A 20760-nucleotide genomic window follows, 5' to 3' on the forward strand; every position below is an offset into this window, starting at 1 on the left:
ATGTAGTATCTCCAAATTTGCGGATGACACTAAGTTGGGTGGCAGTGTGAGCTGCGAGGAGGATGCTATGAGGCTACAGAGTGACTTGGATAGGTTAGGTGAGTGGGCAAGTGCGTGGCAGATGAAGTATAATGTGGATAAATGTGAGGTTATCCATTTTGGTGGTAAAAACAGAGAGACAGACTATTATCTGAATGGTGACAGATTAGGAAAAGGGAAGGTGCAACGAGACCTGGGTGTCATGGTACATCAGTCATTGAAGGTTAGCATGCAGGTACAGCAGGCGGTTAAGAAAGCAAATGGCATGTTGGCCTTCATAGCGAGGGGATTTGAGTACAGGGGCAGGGAGGTGTTGCTACAGTTGTACAGGGCCTTGGTGAGGCCACACCTGGAGTATTGTGTACAGTTTTGGTCTCCTAACTTGAGGAAGGACATACTTGCTATTGAGGGAGTGCAGCGAAGATTCACCAGACTGATTCCCGGGATGGTGGGACTGACCTATCAAGAAAGACTGGATCAACTGGGCTTGTATTCACTGGAGTTCAGAAGAATGAGAGGGGACCTCATAGAAACGTTTAAAATTCTGACGGGTTTGGACAGGTTGGATGCAGGAAGAATGTTCCCAATGTTGGGGAAGTCCAGAACCAGGGGTCACAGTCTAAGGATAAGGGGTAAGCCATTTAGGACCGAGATAAGGAGAAACTTCTTCACCCAGAGAGTGGTGAACCTGTGGAATTCTCTACCACAGGAAGTAGTTGAGGCCAATTCACTAAATATATTCAAAAGGGAGTTAGATGAAGTCCTTACTACTCGGGGGATCAAGGGGTATGGCGTGAAAGCAGGAAGTGGGTACTGAAGTTTCATGTTCAGCCATGAACTCATTGAATGGCGGTGCAGGCTAGAAGGGCTGAATGGCCTGCTCCTGCACCTATTTTCTATGTTTCTAAATGGCATTTTGGTTAAGAAAAGTGAGGTCTCAGTAAGAATATTTTTATGTAATTGCAAAATAAATCACCAAACTCTCAGTTACGCTGATATCAGGTGACTTCAGGCTGTGCCATGCCTAAATTTATGGGCATGAATCTATGCCAACGCTTTGCTTGCATAAAGCTAGGAAACTCGATTGAGCTGGTCATTTGCATGGGGGAAGGGAAGCTACGTAACTGAGCGGCAAAGGGTCTTGGTTGGCATACCTTGGGAACGACGCAAATGATCGAGGAAATTCACACATAGTAATGGGCTGTAAATTGCGGCCTCTCCGGGTGCGTACGGAAAGGCCTCGCAAGTGTCAGTTCTCAGCGCGCGATGCGCATGCACCGAGAACCGGCACATGCAAACTGTCAAAATGTCTTTTGACAGATCACACACATCCCCGAGAGAAGGACATTCGCACGCAGAGATATGAGCTATTTGCCAAACTCTTGCCCAGCGAATGTCCTTCAAAACTTACGCCTAGTAAAAGCAAGAGGAAGGCCTGCTTTTACCAGCGCAGGTGTTTTAAAAGATAGAAAAATAAAATATGTTATCAATAATTTTTCTATTAAAACCCCTGACCATTAAAGGTAAGTTTATTTTTACCCCCATTAAAACATATTAAAAAAAAAATAATTTCTCTAAAACATTTAATTAAATTCAATTTCAATTAATTTTAACTATATGAAGTGTTTTTCTTACTTATTTAAAATGTGCGTTTTTTGCGGGGTATCACCATTCACAGAAATGGTGATGTCTGTACAAACTGAGTTCATGCATTACTGTGAATGGGGATACTCCATTTTAATTGGTTGGTCTGGCCCAGGTTGCACATACGCCCCTGGAATAGGTGGGCCCATATGCTGGACTGCGAATGGAGGCCTTGGACCGCAAGTCTACGTTCCTCCGGGACCGCCAAGTACTTTTGTAAAAAAGAATTGGTCAGAGGCATCCACCCACAGGAAGCTTCCGACCGCAATTTCTGGGTCATTATTTCAGTGCAATACTGACGCAAATCAGTTATACGAGAATCTCATTGGTAAAAAAACAGCACAACGCTGGTCCTATGCCATACTTATGCAGAAATGTTCCTGAAAATTACAGGCAATTATCTCCACATAAAAAAATACCTGGAATACCCACAGCTTGAAGTCAAAGAGAAGTAGAGTTGTGCTGTCTTGAAACAATGCTTCCCCAAAGGATTGTCAGAAAGTCAGAATAGCTAAATTACCTTACATCACTTTCCTTAACTCACAGAATGAGTTACAACACATTTGGCCCACAATTTGCCTTACAGTATATTACAACCCTTCAAATCAAGTGTGTGTACTGTGCCTGTGACATTGCCACATTAGCAATCATTATGGCTTCTCAGTCTGTCATTTATACACAATCAATCCCTTTTGTGAAAACAGTTAGCATTACGATACACTTGGCCTCTACCTACCATTCTCTTCTTCTCTCCCTGGTATTCATTCCACTGTCTATTTTGGTCACGACTATGAAGGGCTCCCCCAATATTCTGCAAACATGCACCTGTCTTACTCTTTCAAATGCTGACTGACCTCCTGTTTATTTCCAAGATTTCTGTTTTTAATTTCAGATATCTTGAATTGCCTGCTTTTTTAATTTTTAACCTCTACAAATTAAATGATATAAACTGCAGACATTATTGTATTGTGCACTCATACACACCAAAAACAGGATTGAGGATACTCAAGCTCATAGGGCCACTACTACATCATAACAGAGAACTTCAGTCTCGAATATATACAAACCTAGATCTTTAAAGATAAAAAAGAAAGTTACCCACAGATTAAATAATATATCAATTGACCCGTATCTCTGATATGCGACAAATATTGGTTTGGAAAGCAGGCCGAGACCTACAACATACACAGAAGAGTGATATTATTCATAGAATCGTAGATTGCTTTCAGCATGGATGAAGGCCATTCGGCCCATCGAGCCCATGCCAGTTCTCTGCAAGAGCACCTCGGTAGTCCCACTCCCCTGTCCTTTCCCTGTAGCCCTGCAAATGTTTTTCCTTCCGGTACTTATTCAACACCCTTTTGAAAGTCGTGATTGAGTCTGCCTCCACCACCCTTTCCGGCAGTGCATTCCAGATCCTAACCACTCGCCGTGTAAAAGCGTTTTTTCTTATGCCACCTTTGGTTCTTTTGCCAATCGCCTTAAATCTGTGTCCTCTGGTTCTCGGCCCTTCTGCCAATGGGAGCAGTTACTCTGTATCTACTCTGTCCAGACCCCCCATGATTTTGAACACCTCCATCAAATCACCTCTCAACCTTCTCTGCTCCAAGCAGGAAAAACTCCAGCTTCTCCAGTCTATCCACATAACTAAAATCTATCATCCCTTGAATCATTCTCATCTTTTCTGCACCCTCTCTTAAAGCTCGGGGAACACCACTGTATACCATCATCCAGTCTGAAAAACAATCACTCACCACTACTCCCCGTTTCCTGTCACTTAGCCAATTTCATATCCATGCTGCCACTGTCTCTTTTATTCCATGGACTTCAACTTTGCTGGCAAGTCCATTATGTGGCACTTTGTCAAACACCTTTTAGAAATCCATGTACACCAGGTCAACCGCATCAACCCTCTCTGAACATCAAAAAACTTAATCAACTCAATCAAAAACTCAATCAAACTAATGTGGCAGGGGGATGGGAACCTATGCAGGGAGACAGAGGGAAATAAAATGGAGTCAAAAGCAAAAGATAGAAAGAAGAATAGTAAAAGTGGAGGGCAAAAAACAAAAAGGGCCACATTACAGCAAAATTCAAAAGGGGCAAAGTGTGTTAGAAAGACAAGACTGAAGGCTCTGTGCCTCAATGCGAGGAGTATTCGGAATAAGGTGGACGAATTAACTGTGCAGGTAGCAGTTAACGGGTATGATATAATAGGCATCACAGAGACATGGCTCCAGGGTGATCAAGAATGGGCACTCAACATCCAGGGGTATTCAGCATTTAGGAAGGATAGACAGAAAGGAAAAGGAGGTGGGGTGGAGTTGTTGGTTAAAGAGGAAATTAATGCGATAGTAAGGAGGGACATTAGCCTGGATGATGTGGAATCAGTATGGGTGGAGCTGCGGAATTCCAAAGGGCAGAAAATGCGAGTGGGAGCTGTGTACACACCACCAAACAGTATTGGTGAGGTTGGAGACAGCATCAAACAAGAAATAAGGGATGTGTGCAATAAAGGTACAGCAGTTATCATGGGCGACTTTAATTTACATATTGATTGGGCTAACCAAACTGGTAGCAATGCGGTGGAGGAGGATTTCCTGCAGTGTATTAGGGATGGTTTTCTAGACCAATATTACGAGGAACCAACTAGAGAGCTGGCCATCCAAGACTGGGTGATGTGTAATGAGAAGGGACTAATTAGCAATCTTGTTGTGCGAGGCCCCTTGGAGAAGAGTGACCATAATATGGTAGAATTCTTTATTAAGATGGAGAGTGACACAGTTAATTTGGAAACTAGGGTTCTGAACTTAAGGAAAGGTAACTTCGACGGTATGAGGCGTGAATTGGCTAGAATAGACTGGCAAAGGATACTTAAAGGGTTGACAGTGGATAAGCAATGGCAAACATTTAAAGATCACATGGATGAACTTCAGCAATTGTACATCCCTGTCTGGAGTAAAAATAAAACGGGGAAGGTGGCTCAACCATGGCTAACAAGGGAAATTAAGGATATGTTAAAGCCAAGGAAGAGGCATATAATTTGGCTAGAAAAAAGCAACAAACCTGAGGACTGGGAGAAATTTAGAATTCAACAGAGGAAGACTAAGGGTTTAGTTAAGAGGGGGAAAATAGAGTACGAAAGGAAGCTTGCAGGGAACATAAAAACTGACTGCAAAAGCTTCTATAAATATGTGAAGAGAAAAAGATTAGTGAAAACAAACGTAGGTCCCTTGCTGTCTGATTCAGGTGAATTTATAATGGGGAACAAAGAAATGGCAGACCAAGTGAACAAATACTTTGGTTCTGTCTTCACGAAGGAAGACACAAATAACCTTCCGAATGTACTAGGGGACAGGAGGTCTAGTGAGAAGGAGGAACTGAAGAATATCCTTATCAGGCGGGAAATTGTGTTAGGGAAATTGATCGGATTGAAGGCTAATAAATCCCCGGGGCCTGATAGTCTGCATCCCAGAGTACTTAAGGAAGTGGCCCTAGAAATAGTGGATGCATTGGTGATCATTTTCCAACCGTCTATCAACTCTGGATCAGTTCCTATGGACTGGAGGGTAGCTAATGTAACACCACTTTTTAAAAAAGGAGAAAACAGGTAATTATAGACGGTTAGCTTGACATCAGTAGTGGGGAAAATGTTGAAATCAACCATTAAGGATGAAATAGCAGCGCATTTGGAAAGCAGTGACAGGAATGGACCAAGTCAGCATGGATTTATGAAAGGAATCTTCTGGAATTTTTTAAGGATGTAACTAGCAGAATGGACAAGGGAGAACCAATGGATGTGGTGTATTTGGACTTTCAAAAGGCTTTTGACAAGGTCCCACACAAGAGATTGGTGTGCAAAATAAAAGCGCATGGTATTGGGGGTAATGTACTGACGTGGATAGAGAACTGGTTGGCAGACAGGAAGCAGAGTTGGGATAAACGGGTCCTTTTCAGAATGGCAGGCAGTGACTAGTGGAGTGCCGCAGGGCTCAGTGCTGGGACCTCAGCTCTTTACAATATACATTAATGATTTAGATGAAGGAATTGAGTGTAATAACTCCAAGTTTGCAGATGACACTAAACTAGGTGGCGGTGTGAGCTGCGAGGAGGACGCTGCAGGGTGACTTGGACAGGTTAGGTGAGTGGGCAAATGCATGGCAGATGCAATATAATGTGGATAAATGTGAGGTTATCCATTTTGGGAGTAAAAACAGGAAGGCAGAATATTATCTGGATGGCGGCAGATTAGGAAAAGGGGAGGTGCAACGAGACCTGGGTGTCATGGTTCATCAATCACTGAAAGTGGGCATTCAGGTACAGCAGGCGGTGAAGGAGGCAAATGGTATGTTGGCCTTCATAGCTCGGGGATTTGAGTATAGGAGCAGGGAGATCTTACTGCAGTTGTACAGGGCCTTAGTGAGGCCTCACCTGGAATATTGTGTTGAGTTTTGGTCTCCTAATCTGAGGAAGGACGTTCTTGCTATTGAGGGAGTGCAGTGAAGGTTCACCAGACTGATTCCAGGGATGGCTGGGCTGTCAGATGAGGAGAGACTGGATCAACTGGGCCTTTATTCACTGGAGTTTAGAAGGATGAGAGGGGATCTCATAGAAACGTCTAAGATTCTGACGGGACTGGACAGGTTAGATGCGGGAAGAATGTTCCCGATGTTTGGGAAGTCCAGAACCAGGGGACATAGTCTTAGGATAAGGGGTAGGCCATTTCGGACTGAGATGAGGAGAAACTTCTTCACTCAGAGTTGTTAACCTGTGGAATTCCCTGCCGCAGAGAGTTGTTGATGCCAGTTCATTGGATATATTCAAGAGGGAGTTAGATATGGCCCTTACGGCTAAAGGGATCAAGGGGTATGGAGAGAAAGCAGGAAAGGGGTACTGAGGGAATGATCAACCATGATCTTATTGAATGGTGGTGCAGGCTAGAAGGGCCTTCTCCTGCACCTATTTTCTATGTTTCTATGTAAACACGGTTTGCCTTGAACAAATCCGTGCTGGTTTTTCTTAATTGATCCACTTGTTCAAGTGACTTAATTTTGTCCCTGATTATTGTTTCTAAAAGCTTCCCCACCACCGAGGTTAAATTGACTTGCCTGTAGTTGCTGGGTTTATCCTTAGTTTTAACAAGGGTGTAATATTTGCAATTCCCCAGTCCTCTGGCACCACCCCCGTTTCTAAGAAGGATTGGAAGATTATGGCCAGTACCTCCGCGATTTCTTCCTTCATTTCCCTCAGCGTCCTAGGATGTATCCCAACTGGTCCTGATGACTTATCTACTTTAAGTACAGCCAGCCTTTCTAGCACTTCCGCTTTACCAATTTCTATCCTATCCAGTATCTCCTTCACTATGTCTATGGCATTATCTTCTTCCTTGGTGAAGACAGATGCAAAGTACTCATTTAGCAACTCAGCCAAACACTCTGCCTCCTTGCATAGGTCTCCTTTTTGGTCCCGAATCGGCCCCACTCTCCTCTTACTACTCATTTACTATTTATATGCCTATAGAAGACTTTTGGATTACCTTTTATGTTAGCTGCCATTCTATTCCCATATCCTCTCTTTGCCCCTCTTATTTTTGTTTTCACTTCTCCTTTGAACTTTCTCTATTTAGCCTGATTCTTAGATGTATTCTCAACCAGACATCTGGTTGAATAGAATCATAGAAATTTACAGCATGGAAGGAGGCCATTGCAGTCCATCATGTCTTTGCCAGCTACCAAAGAGCTATCCAGCTTCATCCCACTTTCCAGCTCTTCATCAGTAACCCTGTAGGTTACAGCACTTCAAGTGCACATCCAAGTACTTTTTAAACATTTCTGCCTCTACCACACTTTCAGGCAGTGAGTTCCAGACCCCCTCCACCCTCTGGGTGAAGAAATTGTCCCTCAAATCCCCTCTAAACCTTCTACCAATTACTTTAAATCTATGCTCCCTGGTTGTTGACCCCTCTGCTAAGAGAAAGAGGTCCGTTCTATCCACTCTATCTCGGCCCCTCGTAAGTTTATACAACTCAATGAGGTCTCCCCTCAGCCTCCTCTGTTCCAAAGAAAACAAACCCAGCCTATCCAATCTTTCCTCAGCTAAAATTCTCTAGTCCAAGCAACATCCTCATAAATCTCCTCTGTATCCTCACTGTAATCACATCTTTCCTGTAATGTGTGACCAGAACTGCATGCAGTACTCTAGCTAGTGTTTTATACAGTTTAAGCATAACCTACTTGTTCTTGCATTCTATGCCTCAGCTAATAAAGGCAAGTATGCCATTTATATGTGCTCTTTTTCTGCTTCATCTTACTTTCTCTCTTTCATCATCCAGGGAGCTCTGACTTTAGTTGCCCTACCTTTTTCCCTAGTGGAAATATACCTCAACTGTACTCAAACTATTTCCTCTTTAAAGGCAGCCCACTGTACCATTAAAGTTCTGGCTACCAAACTTTGATTCCAATTTACCTGGGCCAGATCCGTTCTCATCCCACTGAAATTGGCCTTCCTCCAATTAAAAATGTTCAGCCTAGATTGGTCGCTATCCTTTTCCATCGCTGATCTAAACCTTATGATACTATGATCACTAAATGTTCACCTATGGACACTTGCTCCACTTGACCTACCTCATTCCCCAGAACCAGATCCACAATGCCTCCTTCCTCGTTAGGCTGGAAATATACTGACATTATTGGAGCTGTTCATTTATGCAACACCATATAAAAAAATGAAAATACTGCCACGGTGTACATACCCTAGATGTCATATCCCATCTTTTATTTTCACAGATATCGAGTAAGCTCCTATGTATTTCCAGTATTTTCTGTTTTCACTTCATGTAAAAGCTTTTGTCGGCACGGTTTTCAAAATTTATAGGTGCACACTCCAGACGGCATTGAATCACCAAGCTATGAAGAACAGAAGGTCCCAGTTTCATGAGTTTGCTGATTCAGCTGGTGTTGGCAGAGAGGTACTACAATTGAGCCTCAGTGCCCCATATAAAGGAAGGGATCATCAATTTACATTCCCACCTGTGAATTGTATGATGAACCCTGCACATATGGAGTTTGAATGGGGACAGAGTCAACCTTAGCTGTGATACCATCTCCTTGTGATTGAATAGCATGCAGACACTTGCTACACAAGTTAACACATGGGGGCCAGTCACCAGGATAAGGTAGTAGAGAGCTTGAAGTACTTAAAGTCCAACTACAAGTCAACAACTCCAAAAAAAGAGACACTGAAGTACAAATAACTGAAAACAATTCATTATGAGGTCACTGGTTGGTAACTGAAAGAAGTAAAATTCTTCTTTTATTTAAAGTGATCCAAGGATGTGTTCAGTGTCCCACATTTGCTTGAATCGTGAAAACCGCAATCCAGTGTCCCAAACCCCGAGTTCAGCCTAGTCAGACTAGGCCCAGTTTAACCTCCACATTGGGAGTACAGTGCAGTTCTGGTCTCCATATTACAAAAAGGATAGAGGTACTGGTGAAGCTGCAAAAGGTTTTACAAGGATGATACCAGAATGGATAACAACTTGTATTTATATAGCGCCTTTAACATAGTAAAATGTTCCAAGTCGCTTCACAGGAGCATTATAAATCAAAATGTGACACCGAGTTTCACAAGGAAAAATTATGGCAGATGACCAAATGCTTGGTCAAAGAGGTAGGCTTTAAGGAGTGTCTTAAAAGGAGGAGATAGATTGGCCCAAAAATTGCATCTTCTCCAGGTGCGTACGACGTGTGCACGCAACCGAAGAGGCCTTGCAAACGCAATGCGCATCCGCCGAGAACCGGCTTTTGCGATCTGTGCACATGCATCCTTGGGAGAAGGACATTCACGGGCAGAGAGTTGGGCTATTTGCCCAACTCTTGCCCAGCGAATGTCCTCCAAACTCTTACGTCTGGTAAAAGCAGGCATATACTTTTACCAGCCTAAGAGTTTTAAAACATAGAAAAATTAAATATTACAATTTTTATATTAAAAACTAAGTTTATTTTTAATCCTATTAAAAAAAAATTTTTAAATTCAAATTTTTTTTTTCTAAAACAATTAATTAAATTCAATTTCAATTAATTTTAAATATGTGAGGTGTTTTTTTTTAAATTTGTGTTGTGTTTATGTTTTGAGCAAACAGAGCTCCCACTATTATCAATGAGAATATTACATTGTAATTGGTGGTCCAGGCCCACATGATTCCAGGTTGTGCTTACGTTCCTGGAATGTATGTGCCATATGCTGGGCTGCGCATCTAGGCCTCGGATCGCAAGTCCACGTTGCTCCGGGACCACTGGGTACTTCGGGGGAAAAAAATTCTGATCGGAGGCATCCGTCCACAGGAAGCCTCCGACCGCAATTTTCAGGCCATTAAATGAATGGGCAAAACTGTGGCAAATGGATTACAATGTAGGCAAATGTGAGGTCATCCATTTTGCACCCAAAAAATACAGCACATGGTACTTTCTAAATGGTGAAAAGCTAAAAACAGTGGAGGTCCAGGTACATAGATCATTAAAATGTCATGAACAGGTACAGAAAATAATCAAAAAGGCTAATGGAATGCTTTATATCTAGAGGAATAGAAAACAAGGGGGTAGAAGTTATGCTGCAGCTGCACAAAATTCTGGTTAGACCACACTCACAGTACTGTGAGCAGTTCTGGGTACCACATCTTAGGAAAGATATATTAGCCTTGGAGGGAATGTAAGATAGGTTCACCAGATTGATACCCAGACTTCAAGAGTTATATTACGAGAGATTACACAAATTAACATTGTATTTCCTAGAATTTAGATGGTTATGGGATGATCTGATTGCAATTTTCAGTATATTAAGGGGAATAGATAGGATAGATAGAGGGGAGTTAGTTCCGCTGGTTGGGCATTCTAGTACGAGGGGGCATAGTCTGAAGATTAGAGCCAGACCTTTCAGGAGTGAAATTAGGAAACACTTCCACCAAACAGGTGGTAGAAGTTTGGGACTTTCTTCCGCAAAGGCAATCCATGCTAGATCCGTTGTTCATTTTAAATTGGAGATTGCTAGCTTTTTGTTATTAAGGGATATGGGCCAAAGGCAGGTATATAGAGTTAGATCGCAGATCAGCCATGAGCTCATTGACTGGCGGAGCAGGCTCGAGGGGCTGAATGGCTTCCTCCTGGTGCTGTGTGTGGAGCATAAACACCGGTACAGAGCAGTTGTGCCGAATGGCCTGTTGCTGTGCTGTAGACGCGATGTAATTTTCCTTCCCTGCCTCCCCCAGTTGAAAGGCCCCGTTACACCGGCTTGTCCCGGTTTATTTGCTGGGCCCACACACCAGGACGAATGGGGGGGTGGGGGGCTCACACCTGCTACCGGGGCCCCATTTTCAGTGGCACTCGGAACCGGCGAGGGGCCAGGGTGGGAGAGAGGAGAGAAGGTCCGGGGTAAGCAGCACAATACTCACCGTGCCCACCTGCCTGCCCGCGCTCCTCAAACCCAGTTCAAACTTCTGTGCCGCTGTGCGCACGCGCATGCTCAAACTGCCCACTGGCCCCCGCGCCGATTCGTTTCCGGCTGGTAGTCACGGCCATGCGCACTGAGACCCGTTACACCCCAAGCGACGGAGCGACAGTTCCACGCTGCGCATGTCCAATGCCGGCCTGCACATCACGCGTGCCCAGTCCATTTTCACCCCGCCCCCGCGCCGCGTTCTGTGCACGTTCGAGGCCGCGAAATTGCGGCTGAGAATGTGCGCATGCGCTCTGCTGCCTTGCCGGGTCAGCCGCTGCGGCCCAAATCTGAGTCTGAGGCCTGGTACTGTGTATTTGAAACACACCCACAGTCTCTCATTGTCAGCACCGCTACCAACGGTCATGTTGTCCGCTTTTCCGCCCGGTCAGCGCTGTCGCTTCACAGCGGAAATGCGATGACGTTGGGAGCCGTGAGCGCGAAATTTGAATGAAGGGAAACGGCGCATAGGCGAGAAGAAGCAAAGAAAGAGGCAGAGAGGTAACCTTAGACAGACAGACAGACAGACCGAGAGAGTGAGTGAGAACTGTACCCGGAGAGAGTAGGGGGCGAACTGTACCCGGAGAGTGAGTGAGTGAGTGAGTGAGAGAGAGAGAGAGAGAGGGAACTGTACCCAGAGTGAGTGAGTGAGAGAGAGGGAACTGTACCTAAAGTGAGTGAGTGAGTGAGAGAGAGGGAACTGTCCCTAGAATGAGTGAGTGCGAGAGAGGGAACTGTACCCAGAGTGAGTGAGTGAGAGAGAGAGGGAACTGTACCTAGAGTGAGTAAGAGAGAGAGGGAACTGTACCTAGTGAGTGAGAGAGAGGGAACTGTACCTAGTGAGTGAGAGAGAGGGAACTGTACCTAGAGTGAGTGAGAGAGGGGGAACTGTACCTAGAGTGAGTGAGAGAGGGGGAACTGTACCTAGAGTGAGTGAGAGAGGGGGAACTGTACCTAGAGTGAGTGAGAGAGGGAACTGTACCTAGAGTGAGTGAGAGGGAGGGAACTGTACCTAGAGTGAGTGAGAGAGAGGGAACTGTACCGTGAGTGAGTGAGAGAGAGGAAACTGTACCTAGAGTGAGTGAGAGAGGGAGAACTGTACCTAGAGTGAGTGAGAGAGAGGAACTGTACCTAGAGTGAGTGAGAGAGAGGGAACTGTACCGTGAGTGAGTGAGAGAGAGGAAACTGTACCTAGAGTGAGTGAGAGAGGGAGAACTGTACCTAGAGTGAGTGAGAGAGAGGAACTGTACCTAGAGTGAGTGAGAGAGAGGGAACTGTACCTAGAGTGAGTGAGAGAGAGGGAACTGTAACCAGAGTGAGTGAGTGAGTGAGAGAGGGAACTGTACCTAGTGAGTGAGAGAGAGGGAACTGTACCTAGAGTGAGTGAGAGAGGGGGAACTGTACCTAGAGTGAGTGAGAGAGAGGGAACTGTAACCAGAGTGAGTGAGAGAGAGGGAACTGTACCCAGAGTGAGTGAGTGAGAGAGGGAACTGTACCCAGAGTGAGTGAGTGAGAGAGGGAACTGTACCCAGAGTGAGTGAGTGAGAGAGGGAACTGTACCCAGAGTGAGTGAGAGAGAGGGAACTGTACCTTGAGTGAGTGAGAGAGAGGGAACTGTACCTAGAGTGAGTGAGAGAGAGGGAGGGAACTGTACCTAGAGTGAGTGAGAGAGAGAGAGAGGGAACTGTACCTAGAGTGAGTGAGAGAGAGAGGGAACTGTACCTAGAGTGAGTGAGAGAGAGGGAACTGTACCTAGAGTGAGTGAGAGAGGGGGAACTGTACCTAGAGTGAGTGAGAGAGAGAACTGTACCTAGAGTGAGTGAGAGAGGGGGAACTGTACCTAGAGTGAGTGAGAGAGAGGGAACTGTACCTAGAGTGAGTGAGAGAGGGGGAACTGTACCTAGAGTGAGTGAGAGAGAGGGAACTGCACCTAGTGAGTGAGAGAGAGGGAACTGTACCTAGAGTGAGTGAGAGAGAGGGAACTGTACCTAGAGTGAGTGAGAGAGGGGGAACTGTACCTAGAGTGAGTGAGAGAGAGAACTGTACCTAGAGTGAGTGAGAGAGGGGGAACTGTACCTAGAGTGAGTGAGAGAGGGGGAACTGTACCTAGAGTGAGTGAGAGAGGGGGAACTGTACCTAGAGTGAGTGAGAGAGGGGGAACTGTACCTAGAGTGAGTGAGAGAGGGGGAACTGTACCTAGAGTGAGTGAGAGAGGGAACTGTACCTAGAGTGAGTGAGAGGGAGGGAACTGTACCTAGAGTGAGTGAGAGAGAGGAAACTGTACCTAGAGTGAGTGAGAGAGGGAGAACTGTACCTAGAGTGAGTGAGAGAGAGGAACTGTACCTAGAGTGAGTGAGAGAGAGGGAACTGTACCTAGAGTGAGTGAGAGAGAGGGAACTGTAACCAGAGTGAGTGAGTGAGAGAGGGAACTGTACCTAGAGTGAGTGAGAGAGAGGGAACTGTACCTAGAGTGAGTGAGAGAGGGGGAACTGTAACCAGAGTGAGTGAGAGAGAGGGAACTGTAACCAGAGTGAGTGAGAGAGAGGGAACTGTAACCAGAGTGAGTGAGTGAGAGAGGGAACTGTACCCAGAGTGAGTGAGTGAGTGAGAGAGGGAACTGTACCCAGAGTGAGTGAGTGAGAGAGGGAACTGTACCCAGAGTGAGTGAGAGAGAGGGAACTGTACCCAGAGTGAGTGAGAGAGAGGGAACTGTACCTAGAGTGAGAGAGAGAGGGAACTGTACCTAGAGTGAGTGAGAGAGAGGGAGGGAACTGTACCTAGAGTGAGTGAGAGAGAAAGAGAGGGAACTGTACCTAGAGTGAGTGAGAGAGAGAGGGAACTGTACCTAGAGTGGGTGAGAGAGAGAGGGAACTGTACCTAGAGTGAGTGAGAGAGAGAGGGAACTGTACCTAGAGTGAGTGAGAGAGAGAGGGAACTGTACCCAGAGTGAGTGAGAGAGAGAGGGAACTGTACCTAGAGTGAGTGAGAGAGAGGGAACTGTACCTAGAGTGAGTGAGAGAGAGGGAACTGTACCTAGAGTGAGTGAGAGAGAGGGAACTGTACCTAGAATGAGTGAGAGAGAGGGAACTGTACCTAGAGTGAGTGAGAGAGGGAACTGTACCTAGAGTGAGTGAGAGAGAGGGAACTGTACCTAGAGTGAGTGAGAGAGAGGGAACTGTACCTAGAATGAGTGAGAGAGAGGGAACTGTACCTAGAGTGAGTGAGAGAGAGGGAACTGTACCTAGAGTGAGTGGGAGAGAGGGAACTGTACCTAGAGTGAGTGAGAGAGAGGGAACTGTACCTAGAGTGAGTGAGAGAGAGGGAACTGTACCTAGAGTGAGTGAGAGAGAGGGAACTGTACCTAGAGTGAGTGAGAGAGAGAGAGAGAGGGAACTGTACCTAGAGTGAGTGAGAGAGAGAGGGAACTGTACCTAGAGTGGGTGAGAGAGAGAGGGAACTGTACCTAGAGTGAGTGAGAGAGAGAGGGAACTGTACCTAGAGTGAGTGAGAGAGAGGGAACTGTACCTAGAGTGAGTGAGAGAGAGGGAACTGTACCTAGAGTGAGTGAGAGAGAGGGAACTGTACCTAGAATGAGTGAGAGAGAGGGAACTGTACCTAGAGTGAGTGAGAGAGGGAACTGTACCTAGAGTGAGTGAGAGAGAGGGAACTGTACCTAGAGTGAGTGAGAGAGAGGGAACTGTACCTAGAATGAGTGAGAGAGAGGGAACTGTACCTAGAGTGAGTGAGAGAGAGGGAACTGTACCTAGAGTGAGTGGGAGAGAGGGAACTGTACCTAGAGTGAGTGAGAGAGAGGGAACTGTACCTAGAGTGAGTGAGAGAGAGGGAACTGTACCTAGAGTGAGTGAGAGAGAGGGAACTGTACCTAGAGTGAGTGAGAGAGAGGGAACTGTACCTAGAGTGAGTGAGAGAGGGGAACTGTACCTAGAGTGAGTGAGAGAGAGGGAACTGTACCTAGAGTGAGTGAGAGAGAGGGAACTGTACCTAGAGTGAGTGAGAGAGAGGGAACTGTACCCAGAGTGAGTGAGTGAGAGGGAACTGTACCCAGAGTGAGTGAGTGAGAGGGAGGGAACTGTACCTTGAGTGAGTGAGTGAGAGAGAGAACTGTACCTTGAGTGAGTGAGTGAGAGAGAGAACTGTACCCAGAGTGAGTGAGTGAGTGAGAGAGAGGGAACTGTAACCAGAGTGAGTGAGTGAGAGAGAGGGAACTGTACCCAGAGTGAGTGAGTGAGTGAGAGAAGGAACTGTACCCAGAGTGAGTGAGTGAGAGAGAGGGAACTGTACCCAGAGTGAGTGAGTGAGAGAGAGGGAACTGTACCTAGAGTGAGTGAGAGAGAGGGAACTGCACCCTGAAGGAGGGAGGGAGTGAGGGAGAGAGAGAGAGAGAGAGAGAGAGAGAGAGAGAGAGAGCTGTACCCAGAGTGAGTGAGAGAGAGAGGGAACTGTACCCAGAGTGAGTGAGAGAGAGGGAACTGTACTCAGAGTGATTGAGAGAGGGAACTGCACCCAGAGACAGAGAGAGAGAGAACTGTAGTAATGAGGATGGGGACAGCATCAAACAGGAAATTAGGGATGCGTGCAATAAAGGTGCAACAGTTATCATGGGCGACTTCAATCTAAATATTGACTGGGCTAACCAAACTGGTAGCAATGCGGTGGAGGAGGATTTCCTGGAGTGTATTAGGGGTGGTTTTCTCGACCAATATGTCGAGGAACCAACGAGAGAGCTGGCCATCCTAGACTGGTGATATGTAATGAGAAAGGATTAATTAACAATCTTGTTTTGCGAAGCCCCTTGGGGAAGAGTGACCATAATATGGTAGAATTCTTTATTGAGATGGAGAGTGACACAGTTAATTCAGAGACTAGGGTCTTGAACTTGGGGAAAGGTAACTTCGATGGCATGAGACGTGAATTGGCTAGAATAGATTGGCGAGTGATACTTAAAAGGTTGACGGTGGATAGGCAATGGCAAACATTTAAAGATCACATGGATGAACTTCAACAATTGTACATCCCTGTCTAGAGTAAAAAATAAAACTGGGAAGGTGGTTGAACCGTGGCTAACAAGGGAAATTAAGGATACTGTTAAATCCAAGGAAGAGGCATCTAAATTGGCCTGAAAAAGCAGCAAACCTGAGGACTGGGAGAATTTTGTAATACAGCAGAGAAGGACAACGGGTTTAATTAGGAGGGGGGAAATAGAGTATGAGAGGAAGTTTGCTGGGAACATAAAAACTGACTGCAAAAGCTTCCATAGATATGTGAAAAGAAAAAGATTAGTGAAAACAAACGTAGGTCCCTTGCAGTCAGATTCAGATGAATTTATAATGGGGACCAAAAAAATGGCGCACCACTTAAACAAATACTTTGGTTCTGTTTTCACGAAGGAAGACGTAAATAACCTTCCAGAAATACTAGGGGACCGAGGATTTAGTGAGAAGGAGGAACTGAAGGATATCCTTATAAAGCGGGAAATTGTGTTAGGGAAATTGATGGGATTTAAGGCCGATAAATCCCTGGGGCCTGATAGTCTGCATCCCAGAGTACTTAAGGAAGTGGCCTTAGAAATAGTGGATGCATTGGTGATCATTTTCCAACAATCTATAGACTCTGGATCAGTTCCTATGAAGTGGAGGATAGCTAATGTAACACCACTGTTTAAAAAAAGGAGGGAGAGAGAAAACAGGTAATTACAGACCGGTTAGCCTGACATCAGTACTGGGGAAAATGTTGGAATCAATTATTAAAGATGAAATAGCAGAGCATTTCGAAAGCAGTGTCAGGATCGGTCCAAGTCAGCATGGATTTATGAAAGGGAAATCATGCTTGACAAATCCTCTGGAATTTTTTGAGGATGTAACTAGTAGAGTGGACAAGGGAGACCAGTGGATGTGGTGTATTTGGACTTTCAAAAGGCTTTTGACAAGGTCCCACACAAGAAATTGGTGTTCAAAATTAAAGCACATGGTATTGGGGATAATGTACTGACGTGGATAGAGAATTGGTTGGCAGATAGGAAGCAGAGAGTCGGGATAAACGGGTCCTTTTCAGAATGGCAGGCAGTGACTAGTGAAGTGCCGCAAGGCTCAGTGCTGGGACCCCAGCTCTTTACAATATACATTCATGATTTAGATGAAGGAATTGAGTGTAATATCTCCAAGTTTGCAGATGACACTAAACTGGTGGTGGTGTGAGCTGTGAGGAGGATGCTAAAAAGCTGCAGGGTGACTTGGACAGGTTAGGTGAGTGGGCAAATGCATGGCAGATGCAGTATAATGTGGATAAATGTGAGGTTATCCACTTTGGGGGCAAAGACACAAAGGCAGAATATTATCTGAATGGCGGCAGATTTGGAAAGGGGGAAGTGCAATGAGACCTGGGTGTCATGGTTCATCAGTCATTGAAAGTTGGCATTCAGGTACAGCAGGCGGCGAAGAAGGCAAATGGTATGTTGGCCTTCATAGCTAGGGGATTTGAGTATAGGAACAGGGAGGTCTTGCTGCAGTTGTACAGGGCCTTGGTGAGGCCTCACCTGGAATATTGTGTTCAGTTTTGATCTCCTAATCTGAGGAAGGACGTTCTTGCTGTTGAGGGAGTGCAGCGAAGGTTCACCAGACTGAAATGCCGGGATGGCGGGACTGACAGATGAGGAGAGACTGGCTCAACTGGGCCTTTATACATTGGAGTTCAGAAGGATGAGAGGGGATTTCATAGAAATATATAAAATTCTGATGGGACTGGACAAGTTAGATGCAGGAAGAATGTTCCCGATGATGGGGAAATCCAGAACCAGGGGACACAGCCTTAGGATAAGGGGTAGGCCATTTAGGACTGAGATGAGGAGAAACTTCTTCACCCAGAGAGTTGTTAACCTGTGGAATTCCCTACCGCAGAGAGTTGTTGATGCCAGTTCATTGGATATATTCAAAAGGGAGTTCGATATGGCCCTCACGGCTAAAGGGATCAAGGGGTGTGGAGAGAAAGCAGGAAAGGGGTACTGAGGGAATGATCAACCATGATCTTATTGAATGGTGGTGCAGGCTCGAAGGGCGAGCTGTTCCCAGGGAGAGCGAGGGGGAACTGTGCCCAGGGAGAGCGAGGGGGAACTGTATGCAGAGAGAGGATGGAAGTGAGAAAAAGAATTGTATGCAGAGAGAGAGAAAGAAGGAAAGAAGTTTTGGCAGAGATCTGTGGAATTCGCTGCCTCAGAGAGCTGTGGAAGCTGGGACATTGAATAAATTTAAGACAGAAATAGACAGTTTCTTAAACAATAAGGGGTTATGGGGTGCAGGCAGGGAAGTGGACCTGAGTCCATGATCGGATCAGCCATGATCGTATTAAATGGTGGAGCAGGCTCGAGTGGCTGTATGATCTGCTCCTATTTCTTATGTTCTTATCTACTTAATGGAGTGAATACATCCATTACCCCAATGCACATTCATCCCTTTGGGACAGATAATGAAAATTGGCTGATATTGAAGAGTTCTTTGTATTTCGAATAGGCACATGTGGTACAACAGTGTCATTTCCATCGGAATGAAGAGATGTATAATATAAATACAAGTTGAACCTCCCTTACCCGGCACCCTAGAGTCCTGGCCTGTGCCGAATTAGGGATTTTGCTGGACGAGGGAAGGTCACGTTAAATTGGATGGTACAGGTACTGAGCAAGGGGATATCTGGCCTGGCAGGCTTGGAGCTGGGAGTGCGGCAGAGAGATCGTGGGGTCGGTGGATCGTAGGGTCAGGCCAGCGATTGAGGGAGTCGGCAGTCGGAGTTCATGTCGGAGCGGCTGGGAATGGTGCCAGACGAGGGGTCGTGCTGGATGAGGGAGTCCCGGATAAGGGAGGTTCCACCTGTAACAAAAATATGTTGTCTCTTTTAATGAGAAATGATTTACAATTAACATAAGATACATGAGCAAAATATGCAATGTGGTCGTGTGTTGTGGAAGGGTTTCTGCTGTGGAAATTCTGGTAGATAAATCAATACCTGAATGATGCAGGTTCTGATATACTTGTCAACTGTTCAAATAATCTCTCTAAATGTGGGACAGAAGCTTAATATTCAATCAAATATGCATGTGTGTGAATGGGAGGGGAACTTGATTGAGAAGACAAAGACCAGAATTTTGCTTTCCTTCCCCTCAACCCCCTGCCTTGACTCAAGAGTTTATATGTGTTTATTTGTCATGTCAAATTGCAGGTATGTGTTGGAGTGTCCGTATAATAAAATTGAAAATGTCTAAAGGGTTCACATTGGTTTTGCTTTTAACTGCACTAGTCAGAAAGAACTTGCATCTATATAGCCCCTTTCATGGCCTCAGGATCTCCCAAAGTGCTTTTCAGCCAATTAGTACTTTTGAAGTGTAGTCACTGTAATGTAGGAATTTACTCAGAGCAAGCTCCTAGAAATAGCAACGTGATAATGACCAGATAATTTTTTTAGTGATGTTGGATGTGGGATAAATTCTGTCCAGGACATCAGGGATTACTCCCCTGCTTTTCGAGATAGTGCCATAGGATGTTTAACGTTCACTTGAGAGAGCAGACGGAGCCTTAGTTTAATGTCTCATCCGAAAGTCAGCAGCTCCGACAGTGCAGCACTCCCTCAGCATTGCACTGAAGTGTCAGCCTAGATTTTTGTGCACAAGCCACGGCTTGGGGACCATATGCATTAACAAAATCACCTGAATCTCTAATTATGTACTGTTTAAATGCAGTTTAGTTTAAGAGCTAAGATGTACATTTTTGTCTTTTTTTTTGAAGAGCTAACAGCTGGTGCCCTGAAATAGAAGCCGAAACCATGGGAGTGAATGACCTGTGGCAGATTTTAGAGCCCGTTAAAGAATATGTTCCATTACAAAATCTTAAAGGGAAAACATTGGCCGTGGATATGAGCTTATGGGTGTGTGAGGCTCAAACAGTGAAAGGCATGATGGGAACAGTCATCAAACCACACCTCAGGTAACATTGAGTATTAATTAATAAGGATTATACACATGCTGCACACCAATATTCACGTAGGACCATGTTTGAAAGTATGGTTACTCAGTATTGGACTACCTGTGCCACAGAGTCGTAACATGAACGTTTTTGTTGATTCCTCATGTGGATAGATTTTGATCTCGATGTGCTGTTGGGCAGGCCAGGTGCTTCACATACAGCAAGGGGAGGGAAAGGAGAGTTGCCCCAGGGTATTCTTTTACTCTGCTAGTAACTGGTTTAAGTTAGGGGTTAGCATATTTTTAAAAACTTAGTAAGCAATCATTTGGAGAGCAAGTAAGTCGTGCCTGTCCTCTTTACTTGCAAGGATTGGCTGTTGCATGGAAATTGGACTCCTTTACATTCATCATCATAGGCAGTCCCTCGAAACAGGATGACTTGCTTCCACGCCAAAAAGGGATGAGTTCACGGGTGTTTCAATTAAGGACCTAATATTCCAGATTCCCGAACTACATATTGAAAGGTGGAAGATGCCTGTACGTGGATTTTTTTAACACCAGCCACCACACGGGCTTGACAGAGCTAGGTCTTGGTCCAGTGGCAAGGATTACTCAAGACGACT

The 20760-nt window shown here is 45.3% G+C and overlaps 2 protein-coding genes across 5 annotated transcripts in view; one reads left to right on the forward strand and one right to left on the reverse strand.

The window, feature by feature from the left end:
* LOC139267159 (structural maintenance of chromosomes protein 6-like) overlaps nucleotides 1-11559 on the reverse strand; it is a 101293-nt gene extending 89734 nt beyond the window's left edge. For 2 of the 4 annotated variants that reach the window (XM_070885041.1, XM_070885045.1), the window contains exon 1: nucleotides 11501-11559. In XM_070885041.1, coding sequence (XP_070741142.1) covers nucleotides 11501-11514 — 14 coding nt within the window. In that variant the 5' untranslated portion in view covers nucleotides 11515-11559. Of the gene's footprint in view, nucleotides 1-8434; nucleotides 8589-11128; nucleotides 11226-11500 lie in introns of those variants that run through there. The other 2 variants (XM_070885043.1, XM_070885042.1) reach the window with 2 other exon arrangements.
* Nucleotides 11389-20760, forward strand: part of LOC139267160 (flap endonuclease GEN homolog 1) — a 68684-nt gene continuing 59312 nt past the window's right edge. The window contains exons 1-2 of the mRNA XM_070885046.1: nucleotides 11389-11673; nucleotides 19962-20159. Of these exons, the coding sequence (XP_070741147.1) occupies nucleotides 19999-20159 (161 nt within the window). The 5' untranslated portion in view covers nucleotides 11389-11673; nucleotides 19962-19998. The remainder of the gene's footprint in view (nucleotides 11674-19961; nucleotides 20160-20760) is intronic.

This window comes from Pristiophorus japonicus, chromosome 7 (assembly GCF_044704955.1).
Source record: "Pristiophorus japonicus isolate sPriJap1 chromosome 7, sPriJap1.hap1, whole genome shotgun sequence".
In the NCBI taxonomy this organism is placed as follows: domain Eukaryota; kingdom Metazoa; phylum Chordata; class Chondrichthyes; family Pristiophoridae; genus Pristiophorus; species Pristiophorus japonicus.